The 22,481-nt window shown below is 41.2% G+C and overlaps 1 protein-coding gene across 1 annotated transcript in view; it reads right to left on the bottom strand.

Moving 5' to 3' along the window:
• TMEM178B (transmembrane protein 178B) overlaps positions 1 to 22,481 on the bottom strand; it is a gene marked incomplete at both ends in the record, with an annotated part of 204,968 nt that overhangs the window by 3,640 nt on the left and 178,847 nt on the right. Inside the window, one exon of the mRNA XM_084206104.1 lies at positions 14,790 to 14,927. Within this exon, the coding sequence (XP_084062230.1) occupies positions 14,790 to 14,927 (138 nt within the window). The remainder of the gene's footprint in view (positions 1 to 14,789; positions 14,928 to 22,481) is intronic.

Here is a 22,481-nt window from a genome sequence, read left to right as displayed (position 1 = left end):
CAGCTGGGGGGAGCAGAACTCACAAAGTTCTTTGTGCTGGGATTTACACTTTATCCTCCAAAGTAAAACCTAATGAATGAGACATGGCAACAGTGGGATTTTTGACAGGTAATTCACGTGTCACTGCAAAATGCTTCAATCAAGTGAGAGATGAAATTTCATGTAAAGCTGTGTCTGTGCCACAGAAACTGCTGTTTGACATGTAGTCAAACCTCCATCCTGACTCCTTGTCAGGTAGCCTCCCTTCATCTTGGCCTGGTTCTGACAGTCCCTGTCCTGGTAATGGGTTGATGATCATCAGTGCTTTGAGAACCGGAGCTATTAAATACCTCTTGGTTATCTTGTGCCTGTCTTTCTTATATATTGAAGAATAATATTTAAAATTACACTAACGTCCCTTTCATTTAGATTGGGAGATTTTTTAGGACAGAGATGAACTTATTTGCTATATATGTATATAAGATTGGGGTCCTGCCATCCTTGCTGCAGGGGCAGACATGGTCTGAAGAGGGATGGCAGGGAAAGGTAATGTCAGTGTTGGTCAAAGCCTAATTCCATGAGGATTATGAGTCAGAGCCCTTTGCTGTTTTCAAGCATGATTATATCAAGCAGTGCCATGGGCCTCTGCTGCAAGGAATTAATTTTTTCTTTTTTGTAAATGTCCCTTTCTTTCCAATCAGCCCAGCTGTATGAGGGTCTGCAATGCCTCCACAGTTTTTAAACCTCACCTCCAGGGGAGACCAAAACTGCTCGTGAGTGAACAGATTTAAACACAAACAGGCTCAAATCATCCATAGCAAATCTGTTTGAATTTTCCCTGATGCTAGTACCCCCTTGAACCATGTCAGAAGCCACATCCTTCACCCATAGACCTGGCTCAACTTCCAGAGTGATAGAGCTTGAGGGATTTCCCAAGATCTGTGATGTCTTGAGACAAGAACTGGTGCCTTTCTTAAATGCACTGCAGATGAAAGGGAACCTTCATGGTGCTAAGGCATAAACAGACCCTCCTGTTGGCAGGAGCTACATCTAAACACCCTCATCCTTATTATTAGAGAGGAGGTGTCTGACTGGAACCTGAAGGAGACATCACCAGTTTGAAGGCATGGGAAATCCAAAAAGCCAGTAATTAAAATGAACTGGGCACCAAGCCCATCTCTGAGACCCTCCTCCTACAGATCATTTGTCTCATGATTTGGAAATCATTTCCTTCGCATCTGACAGAATGATGTTCATTCTCTCCCTTCCCTCCCCAACAGATAGAAATGATTCACAAACTGTGCTGTCAGATGTACAAAGTAAACAACCCCAAAAACTGATTCTTCTCACCTTCTGTTATTTTTTAAAGCATATAGAAATGTCAAGTATTACTTATAAATTGGAAGATAAAAAAGAACTGCAAAGGTATGGATTTTAAGATGTCCTTTGAAACCATACAGTTTTCAAATAAACATAAATCTCTGCCTTTTAAAGTATTTCTCAAAGCTTCTTGTGGGCACTAATGTCTTTGGAAGGAGTGCTGTTTACTTAATTATCATCACTTTCCTTTATTATAGGGCTACAGGAGAAAAAAAATCTCACAAGTGAAACATTATCTTTACTTTCTCTCTGCCCTACTAGCTTTTACTATTTTCAAGGTACATCAAACAAACAAATAAAATTAGGTCTGATCCCAAAATGGAGTGTGTAGCATTAACTATTTAAATTATATCCAAATCAAATGAAATTATTAAAGAATACACCAAATTCCCTCCCAATACAGTGATGACAAAAGCCTTTTGGAGGGAGGGAGCAGCTTTGCAGTAAACTCCTTCTGTGCACGGATTAAACGCCTCAGCAGCACGCAGCTCTTGAGAACACTTTATTGCTCTGTGCATACATGCATAGAATATAAATTATTGCTTAATTATGTACTGTTCCAGCAGAAGCAGCTTGCAGCATCACCAATAGGCTGCAGAATAGCAAGGGGTTTACTGGAAAACTGCCCTTCTGTAAAAAGCGGAGATGGAAGGATAAATCTGACTGGGTGATGGAGATTTAGTGCGGTGTCCTTGTGAGATTACATCCCCGCCTGGGTTGGGACTTAATGCATTTTTATCTTATACCATGGACCAGATAAACTGCAGGGCCTGTCATGATATTGCATTATAGCCACTCTCAGAATGTGGTTTGCATTTGGCCTTTGGCCTCCTGCCTCACAAGGTGCCAGAGGTGCCCAGCAAACACCAGAGCTGTGCTCCTGCTGCGTGTCACCTCCCCTGTGTGCCTGCCTAGGGACTGCTGCTGCACAAGCTGTAATTTCTTATGGCACCAGAGAATTATGTGTCCTCAGCTACAACCTCAAACACTTCATGGGGACCATGGTTAAGCTCGTGTAAATCAGTATCTCATATATAGGAACAATGCTACAGCAGCTGAGGGCTGAACTCCAGTTTGCTCTGCTGATACAAGTGTCAGTCCATATTTCACACTGCAGATTTGCACATGGTGACATTTCCATGACCGTATCCCTTGGGGCATGGGACTGCACAGGGAGTGGACACCCATGCTGTGCGCTGCCACAGCCAGTGAGCTACAGCAATGAGCAAGCACTCTCTGAAGCTGTGAGTTGGCACGTAAGGCAAAAGCAACACTACTTAGCTAAAGGCACAAAGGTTTGATGGACTAGGCCGAGAAGAAAGCTTTCAGATCAAAGCCTGAGTGAATAAACTTCTGAGTACTTTAGCAATGCTGATTCCTGTGACCCAACGAAAATAACCTAGCAATAATAAAGCAGATTGACTATAGCCATTAAGCAAACATAACAGGTCATGAACTTGCAGCCACAACACAAAACACAGCAAAAATTGTGCCAGTTGTAGTACTGTGATATTATTCTGATTTTACTGGAGCAGAAAGCAAAGAAAGGACCTCAGTGTCAAAATGAAGAAAAATTCTAATCCAAAGTTAGAAAAATTATCCCATCCGTGTGCTGGCAAGCACCATGCTTGGCAACATACAGTGGCTTCTGGCAGGTTCTTTCATCCTCTGCAGTGTGGAGCTCACAGCATGACCCAGGCAGAGGCCAAAAGATTAAACAGAAAGAGGCACTGGAGGTCTGAACAAACTCAAGTGACTCCATCACACCTCAGATTTGCCTCAGATGATGACACAAGTTTAGTATCAAGCTGTACCTTAGGCAGGTGCTTCCCACCCTCAGCATTTGTCAGAGCTAAAGGGAAACTTGTGGAGTCAGGTTGGGCTTGCCTTGTTATGGGACATGTTCTGTAGCATGAGGAATCTGTGCACTATGTTGAATCTGGTCTTTTAGTAAAGAGCTCATTACACCTCTAAGTATGTAAGAGCATTTTCTTCCAGTCAACAAACTGGACATCTCTCAGAAGGAGCCTCAGAGGATTAGTGTAATTTTTCTTGTGCAGGAAATCCTCAATTGCTGAAAAGTCTACTGATAGATCTTCAAGACAAGACTGGAGAACATGTACAGCACAAGTAAATTCAATACAGCCTTCTTCCATATTGCCTCCTGTGTGCCACTATAAATACTTCTAGAGGGAATACTTTCAGGTCTAAAAGGATAGTTAGTCACATGCCTTTTTAATCCTTCTGTTTGCTGAAGGCAGTACTAAAGAAGCCATTGGGAGCTTGGCGTGTTGGTGGTGGCTACCTGATTTGGATATTGTCCCCTTTAGGTGCTGGAGAAAAGTCTTTCCATTCATTTTCTGTAGAGTCACCAAAGGACTTTTTGCTTGTACAACTTTCAGGATCTTTACTACAAATTTCTGTGGGCTCTATTACTGTTTCCCTGAGTTGACTGTTAGGAACAGAAAATCCTTTCTATATCTTCTGATCCAGTTAATGAGAGAGAATAGTCAGAAATCAAAATCAGATGCAGTTTTGTCCGGTCAACAAGAACCACTTAGTGCAGGGCACTCCTATGAAGTTTACATTATCCACATAAATGCTTGCAAGCAACAAACTAGACTGACACTGTACAGTCCTAAAGGATCATGCTGAAATCTCCTTTCCTGTGGCAGAGGAAATACCTGTTCATCTTCTGTAGCCCATACAAGTACATTGGCATGACTTATCTCTGTATGCCCTGGAAGAGCCAGGTTGGTCAGAAACGAGGAAGGCCCTACTCATTTATAGCTTTTTCCAGTTGTTTTTTAAATGCAGCTTCCAGTGTCCAGTTGGACTCTGTCCAGACAGATTAGACCAAGTGAGTGTGGCAGTGATTTGCCCAAGGGGAATGTTGTTTTCTGAGCTGACAACCTGAGGAGCAAAGAAAATGAATCTAAATCTTGCTTCAGCCTCTGCATTTAACAAAAAGATCTGCCACACACAGAAATTTCCTCCCTATTCTCTCTGTAAGGTTTTCTTTCTGTCTAGCAAATCGTGCCAGTATTAATCTTCCTTCTGTTGCATGTGCAGTCTTTCCACTTTTATGTCAGGCATGCAAACAACTCAGCAAAATTTCCTTTTAAAAAGACCAACCCAATAATAAATGCCAGTTTTGTTTTCATTGTCTTCCTTTAGCTTTGGTGCATCTTGCCATTGGAATTCAGAAGCCAACAACAGATCAAAGGCCTTGTGACATTATTAAAGGATATGGGACAACCACTGAATTTTAAAACACACAGAACTCGTTTTCCAGGGCTGTGGGTGGGGAAGTCTTTTGTATTTCTACAGAATCTGTCTCCTCTGCTTTATTTCTACTTTATTTTACCTTCTGTCAGCCCCCCAAAGACCTACTCACATCCCTGAGAAGGAACTTGATTGCATGCCCTTCACGGACTGCGCTAAGTTGTCTGTTCTCGTAACTTTAGAAGGTACTGGTGCTTCTGCCAGTACCTCCCATCCTGGTGAGGGAGAAATTACAAATCAGTACAGCTGACTTAAAATGAACACACAGAGGAATATGAACAGCTCTTCCTGCTGAAAAGCCAGACAGAGCTGACTCCTTAATTTACTGCACACAAAGTTCAGGGAAACAGATTTGAGCTGGGACAGAAAAACAATGAATTTAGAGGTGTGCAGTCTTTTGCTCCAGACTATAAGATCTCTGCACCTCATTAGAGAAGCTTTTTCTCTCCTTCTCCTAAGTGCCAGTGCCCTCCCGTGATCAGGTACAAGGCTGATGAAATTGTGTTGGTATTTCTTTCCCCACAGCCTGCAAGTGGACATCTAGGAGCATCAGAAATGAGCCACAGGAAAAAAAAAAAACCCACAACACATTTGAAGGTTGACTTTGAAGTCAACTGATGTTTCCATGGAGATCAAATGCTATGGCTTGACAATGAATTCTCTTGTTGAGCCTTTCCTTCCAGGGGAAAAAAAGCCCCACAGAACAATACTTCTAAATGACTACACTCTGCAGTACAGTTGTGTTATTGACTTGCAAAAAACACATCTATATCCCACCCCTGTTTATGGAGATGTTACCTCAGGTTTCAACATTTCAATGCCAGGTATTCACCTAGAGAATCAGATATATTCCTGAGGTACTGGAAAAAAAATAACATCTAGTGAAGATAATATTCTATGAGACAAAAGATATAACTCCGCATTTGAACTTATGCTGTAAATGAGAGTTATGATTCCCCTTGAGGAGTATTATAACATGAAATTATAAAAGAGTATTTCAGCTGCTGATAGGCAGTGACACACAGATGTCTGTATTGTGAAAGTGAGTGATCTTTCCTATTTCCAGAGTCTCCTATTTCCTTTTCAAAATGAGTGCCAGCATAAATAAATAAATGCAAAATGTTTTGGTGCATCAGAAAGGAGAGAGAAGTACTAGCAGTTAAGATGTAACATGGACCTCCCCCCCCCCCGCCCCCCGTCCCCCCCCCCCGTCCCCCATGCTCTTTTAAGCCTTGTCCTGCCATCTGCTGAGCGACTTTTTTCTAGCTGGGAAATGCTCAACAGGCCATCCTGGCAATATATTAACCTCAAAAGATGGCAAAGGGGATGTATGTCTCCCTGAGCGATTTCCTAAATATTTATTTTTTGAATGAAAATAGGGAATTAGATAGCATTCAGAAGGCAAGAGGTAAGAGTTGCTAAAGGCTCATCACTAATGGTTCACTGGTCTGGATGAAGAAGCAGTTCCAGTTCTACCCCATATCAGGACATGTGTACGTACAGTGAACCTGTATCCACACATACGTGTCTGGACATGTGTCTGTCTGTATCCTGGTTTTGAAAGATATAAGAAATGAAAAGCCACACTTCAGACTCCAGAAACCTGGCCTAAAATGGGACCAAGGAACATGACCTTGAACCAGGTCTGTGAGAGACACCACAAACTCTGCAGGGAGAGATGCTTTAAAAGAATCAGAGGATCGCTTAGGTTGGAAAAGATCTCCAAGTTCATCAAGTCTGACTGTTCACCCAGCACTGCCAAATCCACCACTAGACCGTGTTCCTAAGTGCCACATCTCCACAACTCTTGAATGCCTCCAGGGATGGTGACCCCTTCTGTGGGCAGCCTGTTTGAAGACACTTTTGGTGCAGAGGTTTTTTCTATTACTCAATCTAAAGCTTCCCTGGTACAATTTGAGGCCATTTCCTCTTGTTCTATGATTTGTTACTTGGAGAAGAGATCAGCCCCTTCATAGCTACAATTTCCTGTCAGGTAGCTGTAAAGAGGAATAGTCTCCTCTGAGCCTGTCTTCTCCACAGTTAAGAACCCAAATTTCCTCACTAGTCCCCATAAAGAGGGACAAATCCTTAAAAGCAAAAAACGACATTTTTAGAAACAAGTTGACTCTTATTTCCTGAATATGAATGCTCTTGGCCTTGTTACATTACTTCCTGATGGACTTAAAGCCTGCATGACTGCTCTGAGCTCTGCTTCTCCTCACAGGTCCAAAAAGACCCTCATCAGCTCCTTTTCTGCCTTCCACAACACCCTTGTCATGTGTTTGAGGGTTTTAAACAATGAAGAGCCTTTGAGATGTTTAAACATTTAAAGCCTATTAATGCTGTACATTAACTCAAGCTTCTTCCAACTCAATGCCTTAAATCACTTTAGAGCATAATGCAAAATTTAGCCAAAAGCACAGGTAGGAGCCAGAGTGTTCATGTGTGTGGTGGGGGAGGCATGGCAGAGGGGGGAATCATTTTGTTGTGCTGAGCCTGGTCTCAAACACTTTCATAACCCATTTATAGCATCTCTTGATACAAACCAGCCTGTCTCTCCATCTGGAGGTCAATCCACATGAATAAGTCCTCATAGTGGTCTGTAGGGAGTTTTGCCAAATTTTTAAGCTCCTCTGCAGTCATCATTAATTTAGAACGTCCCACAGGAATAAAACATGATTGGTATCTCATTTTTTTCCAGTCTTCCAACTTGTTTTGAATTATAAATACTATTCAAATTAGCCAAAGGTATTATGACTTAGTGAAAACTATATTTATCCCAAGCTTCACAGTTCACATTCCAGTAACTTACTGCAGATCTTGTTTTTCTAATGATCACATGCTGCTGTTTAAGATCTGTCTGCATACACTTGTGCACACACATGTGCATTTATACTTACCTTTATATAGGAAAAAAAATAATTGATGTATACTTTCTAAAATTATTTTTTCAGGGGAAGAAGCACAAGAAACTGAACTTTCAAAGAATAATGTCGTGTAAATGAAAAAAATATAAATGATCACATGAAATACCTTCCATATTCAGTGTTGTGGTTGATCATGTCACCACAAGTAAACATTTTGAAAAATGGGTAGAGACCTTGATTATTAATGAAAAATAGAAATCCTAGGTGCCCTGTGGAACATATCATATTTCCCAATGAATTCCAAAGAATGGCTCTTACTTTCTTCCTTTGTTTATCTTTCTCTTTGCTTCCTCTTGGCAGCTACTATGAAGGTACTTCATAACTTCCTAGGAGATGTCAGTCACAGAGCTTTGCCTTACACCTGCTACATTAAATTGCTCCATCTTGGTTAAATTATTCAGCAGTGGAACGATTATTTTGAGACGGCAGGACCACAGTTGTGTAGAATAAACACTCTTATTTTCTACTGTTACGTGCTATTTTCAAAGTACAGTGAGTTAAATTTGAGACTCAAATGACTCAACAGCTGGTAACAATCCATGGCTGCAAATCCACAGATGTCTCTGTTGTCATCTCCTCACACATGCACAGCACGGGCGGAGGAAGCACAGCCGGGGGGTTTGGAAGACGAGGCTCTCTGTGGAGGTGGGAGTGAAAGAGGATACGGACGTGTGCAGCACAGCTACGCTGAGCAGCTCCCAAGCCTTGGTTTGAAGCCCCCCTTTCTGATGGGGTTGGCATCCCAGCCTGCCCATCAGCTCCTGGGCACAGCAAGTCGTGCTGTGACAGCTGATGGCACTGGCACAGAGCCCTGGGTGTGTCCCCATCCCCGCTGGCACCTGGTGACAGCCCTGCATGAAGGTGGCACAGGTGGGGCACGAGAAGGTGACCCAGTCTAAATGGTTGGTCCATCCTCTGGCTGTGAGGATAATAAAGCATTTTGTTGCCTTACCCCTGGACTGAGGAAAGGAATATTTTGGAATATTTCTGAGAAGGCTGGAAATTACTTATTAAAAGCTATTTCTCCACAGTTTAAAATTTTAAAAAGAACACACTCATAACATACATAAGTGGGTTTTTCTTTATTTCTTTAAAAAAAATTCTCTCTTGCATATTTGAAATAAAACATTACATTATGCCAACACACCTGCATAACTTAATGTTTTATTCCCTCTCACACATCTTTCCTGCCTGCTTATCTTTACGGCATCAGCCAGCATTGGAATGAATAGGTGATCACCTCTGCTGTGGGAAAGATTTGAAGCTTTTCTAACCCTGACCTAGGTCCTCTGAGTATGGACAGGCTACAGAGAGTAATGTCTCTGCAGGACTCTTAGAGGGGGTCAGAAGAAGCCCAAATCAGTGGCAAAAGTGGAACTGGCAAATGGCACTTGAAACCCCCTGACTGGCAGATAACCACTGATGACAAGGGAAGAGAGGATGAAAAAAATTCCTGATTTTTTGAAAGTAAGTGCTAGAACAAAAAATCAGGCCAGAAGAACTCTGTACTACTACTATATGTGTACAGCATGACTTCCAGGCCTTTCAGTGCCAGTAGAAAAGGAAGTTTCAGACTCCCAAGCAAAGCTCCAAGTCCAGTACCTCAGGCAAAAATATCACTAGGCAAAGACAAGAAATGAGCTGCTATATGAGACTCCAGATCATTTTATTACAGATCTGCATGGTGAAGCCAAATCACATATGAGGGCATTTAACAGCTGGAATAATTTCCAAATAGACTAATTAGAGACTGAATTATTAATGGTAAAATCTCTAATTGGCTCAAAGCAAGGTTACAGCAAGAAACTCACTTGACTTTGCAAAGAATAATGAATATTTGCAAGGCTAGTAAAATTACATGCTTCTCTAAGGAAATTGTTATCAAATGGGGAAAAACCCATAAAGTCATCCTGAAGTGTATGTCACAAGACAAAACTGGCAGAGACCTGATAAGAGTAAAGAAAACAGGTAAAAGAGTAAACAAGTGCAGAGATGATTTATTACATTCATTTGCAGTAAATTTGGAATGAAATAAGACAACACAGAAGTCTCTCCCTGAAGGGCTGCCTTGTTAGGCATGCAGTAAAACCCCTAACTATTTCACTGAAATCTGTTCTAAGTACAAATTACAGACTCAGAAAATGAAAATACATGGATGTGCAGCCCATGGACAGAGTTCTGATAAGGATGATAAAACATCATTCTTTGTCAAGCTTTTAATACATTTACAAAGGCAAGTGAGGTAGCTTTGGCCAGGGATAACTGTGTGCAGAGGCAAGTACCAGAACATGATATTGGAAGTGCCATTTTGTATTTCCAGCTGGGACAGCAGACAGCAGTTCAGCAGAGAGGTGCACAAGCTAGAGAGGGGGAAGATGAAATTACTGCCAAAACACTGGATCATGCCACCAGGAGGCAGCCACCCCACTTTCTCCACAGCAGGCACTTGAAGTATTTAGGTAAGAAGTTAGCCCTGCCCTCAAATTAGAAATCATGCAAGCCATATGATATTTCAAAACGGCTGACTGAAATCAGCTGACTTGGGAAAACATCACGCTATCAGAGATTGCCTTTAAAAGATGATTTTATAAAGCAAGTACAGTAACTGAAGATGTGGATTGGATTTGCAAGACTGCATACCTGAGATGCTGAAACAAGAAAATCCTGTGCATGAATGTGCTGGAGAGCAGGTAGAAAAATGTAGGATTAGATGGGTCAGCTTGTTGGCTGATCATGATACAGGAAATATTCACAAACAACTTGATGGAGAGCTGAAAGAAGGGATTCGTGGAGACCGTGGAATATGCCAGTGTGTCAGTTCGTAGCATCTCAGCTCTTTGGAGCTGGAACTGAAGCTGACATTTGACCTTGACAATATTGGCTAAATTAGATGTCAAGGGAGTGAGGACACCAACCAAAAGAACTGGCAGGTTTGCCATAATAATAAACCCAAACTAGTCAAGGATTTGAATGCTTTCAAAAGAACTGCTCAAAGCCAGAAAATGTGATCACCTCTTCCTGGGAACTGATGGGATGGCCACGTCTAGACTTGAAAATGCAAAGGCATCGTTTTGGTGCAAATAAATTTGCTTTGGTCAAAACACAGTGTATAAAATATCCCATATGCATTTCCTCAGGTAGGTGTTTAGCTGAATCCCTGTTAGACTTGGTACTTTATGAGCATGAAAGCATCACGTTTGGCACAGGACTCTGACATTTGGAAGTAGTGTTACAGATGTTCCTAAAGTTCCAGAAATTATTATAAAGTTACTGGTTAGGGCTTTTACTGGTGCACAGATTTTCAGTAATTTGCATGAAGAGAAAACACAAGAACCTGCAAGAGGATGTGCTTGGAGTCATGTATAATTTGAGTGTGACCCACTTCTGTAATAGAGTTAAACAGTCTCAAGTAAGATGAACAAAATGAACTAATCACAGTGAAATTTTAGAGCATAATTCCATATAAAGAAACTATCAAAAAGGGAAACTCTCCCAACCTGCAGGGTAAAACGATACTGACAACACTGGAATGTAACAATAGTGTAATTCTACGTATAGGAGGCTGTGCAACAATACCAGCCTGCAAAGTGAGATAAAAAGTGCTAAACATAATTTACAGTACCCATCTGGCTCTGTAGAAGATGAGGGACTGAAAAAAAATCCTACTATGGTCAGGCAAACACGGTCGTTCAAGAGAAGGAATCATAGTATAAATTGTACAATAAATACCAAAAATTATGGAAAAGAACTGTGGAAGCCATAAGGGATCTGTGATTGCTGTTGATACAGATACATTTGGACTAAACAGAAAAGATGAATTATTAATAATTTTTAGCTTGTTATAAAACATGCAGAATAGCAGTGTAAAACAGACTCTAAATCATAGTTTACTTGTCCTGGATTCCGGATGAGCTAAAAACCAAATAATGGCCTGCATTTCATAAATGACTTGTTTCAGCAATTTGCTTGAGAAATTAGATCAAGCAAAGTAAAGCAAGTCCTTATGAGGCACTGCCACATGGGTTAGCAAGAGGACTGTTTGGTAAATATAATAAAGAACCAGAGGTCCAAGCAAACCATGTCTGGTCTTATTAGATTATTATAGCACGCTTCTCAGTGCTCTGTTGAGATTTTCTGTTCAAAGAGTTATGGGCAATAAGGGACAAACCCCGCAGATATGTTAAGCTGGCAATGTTTAAGCATTGAAAAAGAGCTATTTGTCTAGAAATAAAAACAGAACAAATGCTACAAATGTAGCCAAGACAAGTGGTGTTGAAAATGGAAGGGAAGGTTAGATTTCAGTCTGATTCTACGGCTACCAATTGAACACAGTCTCCTCTCAGCTGCAATGAGGTCAGATGGCAGAAACCTTCCAAAGCAGTTTTCCCATTATTGGATCTGAGAAAAAGGCAAAACTAAGAGGCACTCTGTCTCCATGCATTTTAAGAAACAGCACCGTAATATGTTGACAGCACTTTTGGCATGGAGGAAGCAAGAGTTTTGTATTCAAACACTGTCCAGCAATAAAAAACTTTAATTTAAAAGACTCATTGTCTGTAAAAGGAATGACTATGTAACACATGACACAGTCTGAAAACATTGATAGCTACTGACTTTTCAATTAGATGGCTCTAGTTTTGTATTTTATTAACTGACTGCTTCAGTTTGTAGATGTTACTTTATGCCCACTTGCTGCTAAAAGAAATCAGTTTAGCAGGTGCTATTGACTTGTGCAAAACAAGAAAGAGGGTAACCTTTGGGTAATACTGATCCACGTGTCTGCATTGAAGCAGAAAATAAGTTTGATCTCCTCCCAGTACATCTTTATTTATAATATTACATATCTTGACAGAATTTGGCAGATAAAATAATCTGGTGACTCTCATTTAAATTAGTTTTGTGTTCCAACTGCTGGATCTGGTTATTATTTTGTCTATGCAAAGAGCATGCTACTATCAGATGGCTTCCCACTGCATAGGTACTTCCACTCTGTGTTCAAGTTAATTATAAACCTTCTGGTAAACAGTTTCAAGCAATTGGCTTTTTGTAGCATGCTGTCTTTTTCTTGTTTTTCAAACCACATTTTTGTAGCTCTTCTGCAAGCCTCTTCCATTCTTTCCATATACTCCTTTAGCACTGACACCTGATTAGGATGTCCAGAAATAGTTTTGCTTAGCCCAGAGGTAACCCCACCTCATAGTCTCATTGCATATTCCATAAAAAATAACACATTCAGCTGCATTGCACTGATAGCTCCTGTGCAGCTGGATGATCCCAGCACCCACGATTCCAGAGAGTTTTGCAGAGCCACTGCTCTCTGAGAAGGAGCAGCTTTTTCCATGGGAATGACTGAGGCTGCTCCCAGTTGCGTGGCCTTGGCTCCATCTCCACTGAAATGTGTGTTGTTTGAGCACCCCAAAAGATGGCTTTGTAAGCTGTGAGTGACCCATTCCACTACATATGGTAAAAACTGAGTCTCTTTTCACCTGGAAACTTTATCAGTCATCTTTTAAATCACTCACAAATAACCTTGAGCTAAAAGGTAATCTCTGCAACTGCACTGGAAACCAGCCCATATAAGATGATAATTTCTGAATAGAAACAAGACATAGCTAGTTTTTAATAAATGTTAAGTTGTCTGTACTTATTTAGTATACTCTTAATGTTTTAATCTGAATGTTGGGCTGTAATGAGTTAAATACCACGCAGATATCTGAGCAGATTAGAAAATGGCCCCTGTGCAAACTATGCTTTTAAATAAATAAGAAACACCAAGCTCATCTGGCAAGCCATGGCCTATAATGTTTTGACACCCACAACAAACCATTTACAGACATCCCCATGAAGATCAGTGAGTGCTTGCACAAGATCCTAGCAGATTTCAGATGTGTTTTTGGGCACAGAGAGAACTGATGTCTAATGTCACCAGCACAACACCACTAGAACATAAATACTTGTTACCCCAGCACTTAACTCCTCTTCTGGGACTACAGAATCTTTCCTCTATGTCACACACTGATCTATGTCACACCACAGTACAGATAAACAGATGATAAAATGCACTGAAGTGATCATCTGCCCAGAGGGCAAAAACCCAGCTAAACAAAAATCAGCAACAGAGAAAAGAAGAGAGAACAGAAGTAGTGGTGTTTACTTTGAGACATTCACCCAGAGCTGTGTTTGGGACTTGACTTTCACACCCTTCATTTCAAGTAACTGTCCCTTGAAATCTGCTGCTCACAGAAATTTGGATGGGATCTGTAGTAAGGAAGGCTGGTACATTACATGGGAAATGTTGGATGACCTTGAGGGCTGGTATAGTAGGAATGGGAAGAAGCTCAAAAGTACAGAGTGTCAGGACATGTACCTGGGGATTAATAACCAAACCTCTGCCATAAATTGGGAGAGCATCAGTAGGAAAGTACAAAGGTGGAGAAAGGTCTGCATGTCTCACCCAACTGTAGGATGACTCTGGGTCTCCAGTGTGATGCAGCATGAAAAAAGCAAATACAACCACAAAATACTTCAGGCAAGGAATCACCAGCAGGGGAAGGAAACCATCACACCACTTATACAAGTCATTGATTAGACCTTATGAGAATGGTCCTTCACATCCATATTTGAGAAAGGCAAGCACAAACAGGAAGAGGTGGGAGAAAGACTGCTAGTTTGATAATTGTTCTTACAGAGAGAAGTCTATAAGAAAGTGTATGTAGAGTGGGAAAAGGAAAACAGAGAATTCTCTTCATAGGTACAGCAAAGAAAGAGAAATATAAACTAAAGGTTACATTTGACTCAAGAACAACTCATGAGTAATAAATATAGATTATAACTCTCAGCACAGGTTCTAGATATCAGTGTCCCATTCAGAATTGGATAGTGGTGGGAATAACATCTGCATAATCCTTGGATTTTTATTACTGAGCTTACTAAGTGACAGTGTTACATCCAACAGGGGAGTACTGTACTAAAAAATTCAGATTACCCTTTCTACTACCATGAGTTACAGACACTCTAGACAAGTTTTGTGATGGAAGTTAAATGTAACTATGACTGTGTGATCCTTGATATACACAGAAGAAGATCAGAATGAAACCAAGTCCAGATCAGGCAAAACAACTGTGAAAACATAGTGACTTAGAAAAGGAGAGACATGTGGAAAGAGGGAACATGAAAACAACAAGAAAAATGCATTTCTTCAAACACCACCATCCTTACCTCCCATGAGGAAGAGAAGCCCTGCCACATACTGCATAAGGCCTCGGTCCCAACAGCACCCCAGGACGCCGATAATCCACCCAAAGAGGATGATGGCCACGGCCATGCCCATGAAGCCAGCGGTCATCCTGCGCAGATCTGCAGTGGGGAAGACAGAAAAACAACATGAGTGAGAACAGTGATAAATCAGCATCATCAGGGGTTCATAACAGCCTTAATCTAAAATGCTACTGATCTGCAAGGACTGCAGTGTGTGTTGGTATGAGATGATTTAAGTAAGGGTGATTCAGAGCGAGGACAAACCATAAATTAAGCCACTAGCTTGGGCTGGGTAGAGACAGAGAGAGCCACTGACTTTTACCACACAATGAAGTTCAGTGCAGATGCACTCAAGTGACTTGTGACAGCTTGCTCAGGAGCTAGAAGTTGTAAAATGGCCTCAGTGCAATGAAGTGCCTAATAACTCCAGTCTCTGGGCACTAGCACAACATCTGTTTACATCTTGCCTTCTCATCTCTGTCCATTGCTCCCCAACATCCAAAGGATGTCCCTGCTCCAACTGATCAGCAAAGCAGTTGCTATGCTTTGTACCAGCACAGACATGACAGAGTATGCACCTCAATTGTCACCCCATGTGTCACTGAGCCCCTCTGGGCCACAGCTTCCCATGTGTTGGGCCATGGCATCCAGGGGTGGTAGGACTGAAATGTAGTTCCTCCAGAACAGCAAGGCACACAGATACTCTGGTGTCAGACATCATTAAATGCACTCCAGATACACATCTGGGACAGAGGACACATCATTGTCCTCTCCTGTACCCACATGGTGACCTTGCCAGATGATTTTTGGTGGGGATGTTTTTGACTGCTCCAGGGAGCACTAAGAGTAGGAAGAGAGCAGGGCACTGGAGAAAAACAGTTTTGCTCTTCAAGTGGGGACTGAGTACATCTGATGTGGGTGACAGGAGCTGACATGCATTTATTTCATAAATAAAGGAAAAGGGCCCCCAAGTCTTAATGAAAGGAATACTTAAATAATGACCTGGCTATGTTGCATATTTGCCTTCTGCAAAAAGGATGGGACTATGGGACTGCTGAGAACCCTCTTCCTGCATGTGCTGGGAAAAAAAAATTCTTCACAGTTGGTTTGGATGTGAAATCTGGGCAGTGAGACCACGTGGCAACTGAAAGAGCAAGGACTATGTGAGATAAAGAGCATCTTCACACCCTCAGATAATGAAACAGATGGGGGCATCTTCACTAACATTTGATTATTCCCTGTCCCCCCTTCATGCACACATAAAAAGTTTAAGCACTGATATATCAAGAGTATATGAGCAAAGAAAATTCCAGCCAAGTCAGCTCTCTAGACATTTGTTTCCTTCTTAAAACTTTTTTTTTTTTTTGCACAGCAATGATTTTACTTTTTTTTTTTTCCTCAAGAAACAGAATGCTTATGACAGAGAAGGAAGATTTGAAGACTGTGAATCATCCACCAGTCTCTATGGCAGCTTTTCTCCTTGGCTGGCCTTTGACTATGTCTCAGTTTCTGTTATTTTTTTATGCTTTTCCCACAGTAGATAAAAAGACCAGCAATACCCACAACACAAATTCAATGAATTCTGTGAAGAGATAAATTACCATCATCAGAGGTTAATATAACTTCATATCCAAAATGCTAAGTGTCCACAAAGTCTATCAGTATGCTAGGACAGAATGACTTGAAGTCAGTTTACTCAGGTCCACGTTCCTTGTAGCACTTTGTATGCAAGATCAAGTTGCAGAACACAACCTCTCCCTTGAAGCTGTAACTCCTTCCTGTATTTTCTGATTTTCCAAGGAGTCTCTCTGACAGCATAAAGATAATCAGGTCCTCAGCCCACCAGTAACCAGGCTCTTTTAACAAGATACACATCTTAAAAGTACTCTTGTCTTAGGTTTTGTGACTGTCCCACCACATTTGAGTATGTTCAAGGAGTTCTAGTACAAGAAAAAAAAATGCATTTCCTGCAGAAACTTGTACTTCCCCCAGGCAGTGTCTCTGTTCCTTGGGAATTTCTCAGAGTGCTTTCTAAAACAAGCAGTAAGTGTTAGTAAGCATTTTTGATGGCCAAGTGTCTTCCTACTTCTTCAGTCCATGAGGCCCTGGGCTCAATTTGAAAATGAAAACATAAAATCTTTACTGTTTCCTGTATCATCTTCCATAACAGCACAGCACATCTCTCCAAGGTGCTGCACAGCTCTTTGTGTCAGCCCTACAAACCCCTTGCAATTTAACTGGCGAGTGCTGACTCCAAGTAACACCATTTGCCTGTCCAAATGGAAACAACCTGCCTCTAATGAGCTCATAAATGAGCTCATGCCTATTAAATGACTTTATTCAGCTGCTAGATGTCCAGAATACCTCAGATGTACCCCAATGGATAAAACTGGCTGATGGACCCAGTTTTCATAGGCCTCAGAGTGGATCACAAGCATCCCCACAACATATATGCCAGACTCAAGAATAGCGTTTATCCTGCTAAAATCTCTATGAATTTTGACATTAAATAGAAGACTAAAAGGAGAAGGACCAAGATTTCTAGGCCAAATTTTGACATTTGTTTCCCTCAACCTCTTTTGCTGACCAAGCCTGAAATTCCTTTTATAACACAACAAAATCCAAATAGAACTTCTTTGTGAACTCTTAGTTCTCACAATTCAGTGATCTTAGTTTAAGATTGCCACTGCTTAGGCCAGTTGCAAATCTGCTCCTCACAAGTCTATCCACTGGGATTATCGGAAACAAATAAAATATAAACTTTCTTTTCTATTTAAAACTATTTGGCTTTTGTCCTGCCATAACATCCCTTGAGGGGAGCCCTTGGAAACAGCAGTGCTGGGAAAGGGGGTTGTAAAATTGGTTTCAATAACAGCCTGCACTTGTCCAACAGCATCCACCTGGCACTCCTCACCTGTCAGTGCCCACATGCAGCTGAGGTCAGTGCTGGGATCAAGTCTATTCAAAGTGATTCTTTTGTGGAAAAGTACTTAATGGATGTAAATGAATCATCACCCTCAGGCTATTTAGAGGAATAGGAGCCTATATTCCCCAGACTCAATCCCTATTAATGGGATTGTTTATGATTACTGTTTGTTGGTGTGGTGCTCGACATGGAAAGGACAGAAGAAAAGCAAAGATTTGCATTGTGTACTCGAGGCAATATCTAAATTTGTTCTGCTAATTTAGGATGGAGGGATGGCATATAAATAAACAATAGCTCATCAGTACAAATTGATGGGGTTTTGTCTGAGTTTGATTGGCACTGATAAGACCCTTCCTGAATGCATCCTGCGAAGGTAAAAAGGGTCATGCTGTCATGTAACACCACTTTATGACATTTGAGCACATTCTGGGTTTGGTTTATTTTTCTGAAATTGCTTTTATTTATTTTTAGACTATGAAATTAATAGTTCTCTACATTCTTTCTGTTTTTGAAAACCTCTCTGAGTAATAGGGTCTCAGGGTCATGGCATAACACCAATCGACTGAAGGAGTGACTATGCCAGCAAAATGCATTGTTGAATCTTATACAGCCAAATAGAAGCTGCAACAGCAAACAAACTTATCTCAGTGCATTCATGAGCACTGCCTAGCTGGTCCTGCAGCTAATCCTCTCCTGGGTACCCATCCCAAGTCCTCATACTGTAGCAAAGTGCACAGATTGCAGGGACACTCAATTCCCCTTCACCATCTAGCAAACCAAACCTTTAGAAATGTAGCTATGAAGTGAAAGTAAGGAATGTATTGCACTGCTTATTCCATAAGCTAAAATACAGAAGTTAATTTTTAATGCTTGGCCTATATGATTGCTAGTTTCAACTATTTACTATGTGGACATAGATACCAACATCACTTGGGGGTGAAAACACAATATTATCTTTCCACACATTTTTTTTAGAAACACCTTCTTCATCTCTTTTTCTTTTTAATGTTGACTAAAAGCTATGAGTGAGTTATCTTCTCTTTGGGAGAATTTTCATATCTAGCACTGCTACAGGTGCTGCTGCGTGAAGGCAGGAACTCAATCCTTACTCAAAAGCAACGTGGATCATCAAGCAAGGAATACGGGTATCATTTTCATGTAGGTTGGGAACAACAAACTTCTTGACTGATAACATTGGAGAAGGGACAAAGAATGGAGTAATTCAAGCCCCATGCTGGAAGCTGAAATGATAAATTTGAAAGCCACAAGCTTTGTGAATCATGATGAAAAGAGACACATTAGCATTTTAGACAATGTCCTTAAAATATAGACAGATTCTCATAAACCAACATGCATTTCTTTAAAGCATTTTTGATTTCTGCTGGGAATGTTAACTCTCTAGGTTTCCTGAAGATAAAGAAAGGCAGAAAAGCTGATTAAGAGTCGTTTATTTCCAAGCAACATGTGAGGAAGGTTCTCGTTTATTTCCAAGCAACATGTGAGGAAGGTTCTCTCTGCCAGTTTGCAAATGCCCCTGCTCTTCCTTTCACCCTGATGTCTGTCCATCTGTATTTGTTATGAGCAATAAGGTAATTCATGCTGGTTATCACATCGTGGAAGAAGCTTCACACCCCAGCAGCTGCAAACATAACATGTTCTGATTCAGCTTTGCTTTTTAAAAATTTCAATATGCCTTTTTGACTTCTGAGGTTCTGTTCTCTTCCTTGAAATTGCAAGTCATCTTTCTAAAGCAAGGGCTCAGTCTTCCTGTTGATATCTATCTTCCTTTCCACAGAATTTAATAATATCTTCTAAAAGCCAGAGACTGCTTTCCTCACAACACATACAGGAAGGATTGTATGAGACTTCTGAAAGATGGGGAAACCAAGTCACGAATACTCAACATGCCCCCAGCTACATGAAAACTTTGTGGAGAGTGTATAATTAAATCTGTATTAGCAGGATTTCTGGATAGCCCTGTATTAGCAGGATTTCTGGATAGCCCTTGAACCACGCAGCACAGCTTTTGCTTTCAGCACTGCTTGTTCTCAAGTGTTTGTTAGCAAATCAAAATACAGTGTTTGTTATCAGACCCTCAGAAAGTGCAATATTGATGCAAATAGTATTTCAGATAGTCCATCCTACATGTTCTCCCTTCTCCCAACAGAAAAAGTTCTGCAGGGACTAAGCACCTTGAAGCCTATATCAAGAATATCTAGAACAGCTTAGAAGACATTCTGGGTATATCACAGATCTTTCCTGAGGTGTCCCAACAAATGGGAAAATTGAAAAGGAAATCACAAATCTATTTCTGTGCCCATCTAGGAACAGATGTCAGGATATAGTAACATCACAAGTAGAAATAGACTGGGATGGTGTAATTCTTTAGCATAATCCTTCATTGCAGGTCACTGTGATCTATACCCTCCTGTACTAAATTCCCTCTGATTTGTCTTTACCAGGGATTGAGAACATTTGTACTCAGAAAGAGTCAAAATCACTCCTTTTTCTTCCTTTTCCAAACATATGTATTGGAAGTTGTTCAAGAACTGCACACAGCCCTAGAGCACAATTTACCAGATTTCACTGAGCTTTGTTTAAATTACTTCTCTTATAAAGAATCAGCAGCACAGAGGTATCTTTCTCCAACATAATCCCTTCTCTTATCTCACCCTGAAACTTCAGCAGGGGCAAGATAGAATTGGACAGACATGCCTTTTATTGAATGCCAGCCCAGCAGCTCCCAGGTACAATGAACAAGGGAGTGTTAATGCAGGCGATTTTGAGTGGCATTTTCTGGCTCTTACTATTCTCTCTGCAGAGCTTAAAACTATGTTTTGGATGAGGTTGGCAAATAGAGGGTGAGGGTTTTAATCTTTTCTTTGCACTTCAGGTATGAAGAGATAAGAAAAGAAATATGTATTAGCCTACCTGAGACTGTTAAAATCTCTGAGTGCCTTTCACTGAATCATGTGATAACCCAGTCCTCAGTTTAAAGATTACTCTAATGCCATCTCAATGAGTACAACCCACTTCAACCAAAGTAACAGTAGATTACATTGACATGTAAGTATCTGCACCAGAGAGACTCAGAAATATGCACATCACAAGCATACACTAAAACACAACTCTCTCAAAGATGAGAGAAAGAACAGCAGAAGACCCTCGAAAAAAGGGAAAGCAGCTCTGTCAAGGATGAAGCGAGCCTTCATATCTCAAGAGGTTATAAATGGCCTTTATAACACACATGTATAACTTCGCCTAAGCAACAAGATCCCATCACCTTCTGTTGACTAGAGATTGTTATTTGTGTGGGAAGGGAAGGAGAGAGGGAGGAAGGAAGGGATTGTTCAGGTACAGCACAGAAAAGGGTGAGATGAAGTATCTCGTGAGGGTGAAAAGATGAATTTGTCTTCAAGAGACTTTATGACGTGGATATCAGAGAGTTCAGTGCATAAAGGGCACATTTGTCCTGCAGGAATTTAACACATCTGAAGCAGTTCCACTATAGAAGGTGCAAGACTTATGTTCTGGGAGAAGGATGGCTGTGAATACAATCTCATAGAATGGTTCAGCCTTTTGCTCCAATCCTACTTTCTCTTAGCCTCAAAAAGAAACTTTGGCCAGAGAAGAAAAAAAGGTATTTTTGGTATCTGTTGTGTTGCTACTCAGCTCTGAGTGACAACAGGGTAGGAAGAAAAGCTTTGCCCTTAGCACCCCTGATCTAGTGAGGCAGAGTAGCTGAGCCTATGCCAAAACATCGTTCAACTCAACTTTACTCTGTCATGCCCCATTCTACCTCCCCTACTCCACACCATTCCCTCTCCTTCTCTGGTTCTGGTGAGATTTTATCAGAAAGTACCTGAAGCTGATCATTTACGTTTCTTCAGCAATGTTCAAGAGCTGATCTTGGAGAGTCTTTCTCTCCTCAGATTTACTATCCTTGAGTTCAGCTCTGCAATATATGATCATCTAGGAATATTTCCAAGCTTTGGTCCCAGCAGAGTACACTTGGAATTTGCCCAGTCAACTTTCTCATCCCACTTTTCCCTCTCTCCACAGAAACAGGGAAGTCTGAGGCACTCACCTGCAATTTTGGCCACTCTTCTTCATATTCATAACTTTAATCCTTCCTGCTCCTGCTAGGTGAGGCCACACAAAGCAAACATTTCTCAGTTGTGACCAAGCTAAGAAGCTTTTCATTACATAGCTTCCATGGATTATGCAGGTGTTGAAAAATCTGAGGCATTTGAAGTAGGCTTCTGCTCAATTTCAGTGAGGGCTTTGGGACTTTATGACATCAAAGCTGTGCCTTTTTCATTTTTCTTCCATCCTGTACTTTTGAAAAGCTCAGGTAATACATACTTCTTTATTCTGGTCATCTCTTATTGGAAGTGACTTCTACCTGGAGCCACCACAGCACAATATGATCTTGCTGGGGAGGAAGGACAGCACAGTCCCTCAGCATCACAGTAGCCTGACCAGAGGGATCCTTCCTGGAGAATGTGAAGTGCTGTCTCCCTGCTCCCAGCACCTCCACTCCTGGGGGTGGTGGGAGAGGCCAGGTGGAAAGCCCATTTCTAAATGGAAGTTTCCCTGCATTCTCCAATGGTCTGGAAGAAATCTGTGATGGGCTCTGGGTTCAGGGCAATGGTGACTCCCTTCCCTGTAAAGCGCTCTCAGTGCTGGTGAGAAGTGCTGAATACTCCATGTGTGCTTTCACAGGG

This window comes from Fringilla coelebs, assembly GCF_963513975.1.
Source record: "Fringilla coelebs genome assembly, chromosome: 5".
Lineage (NCBI taxonomy): Eukaryota > Metazoa > Chordata > Aves > Passeriformes > Fringillidae > Fringilla > Fringilla coelebs.
The sequence above is the reverse complement of the archived record's forward strand: the minus strand, read 5'-3'. Positions and strand labels throughout refer to the sequence as shown.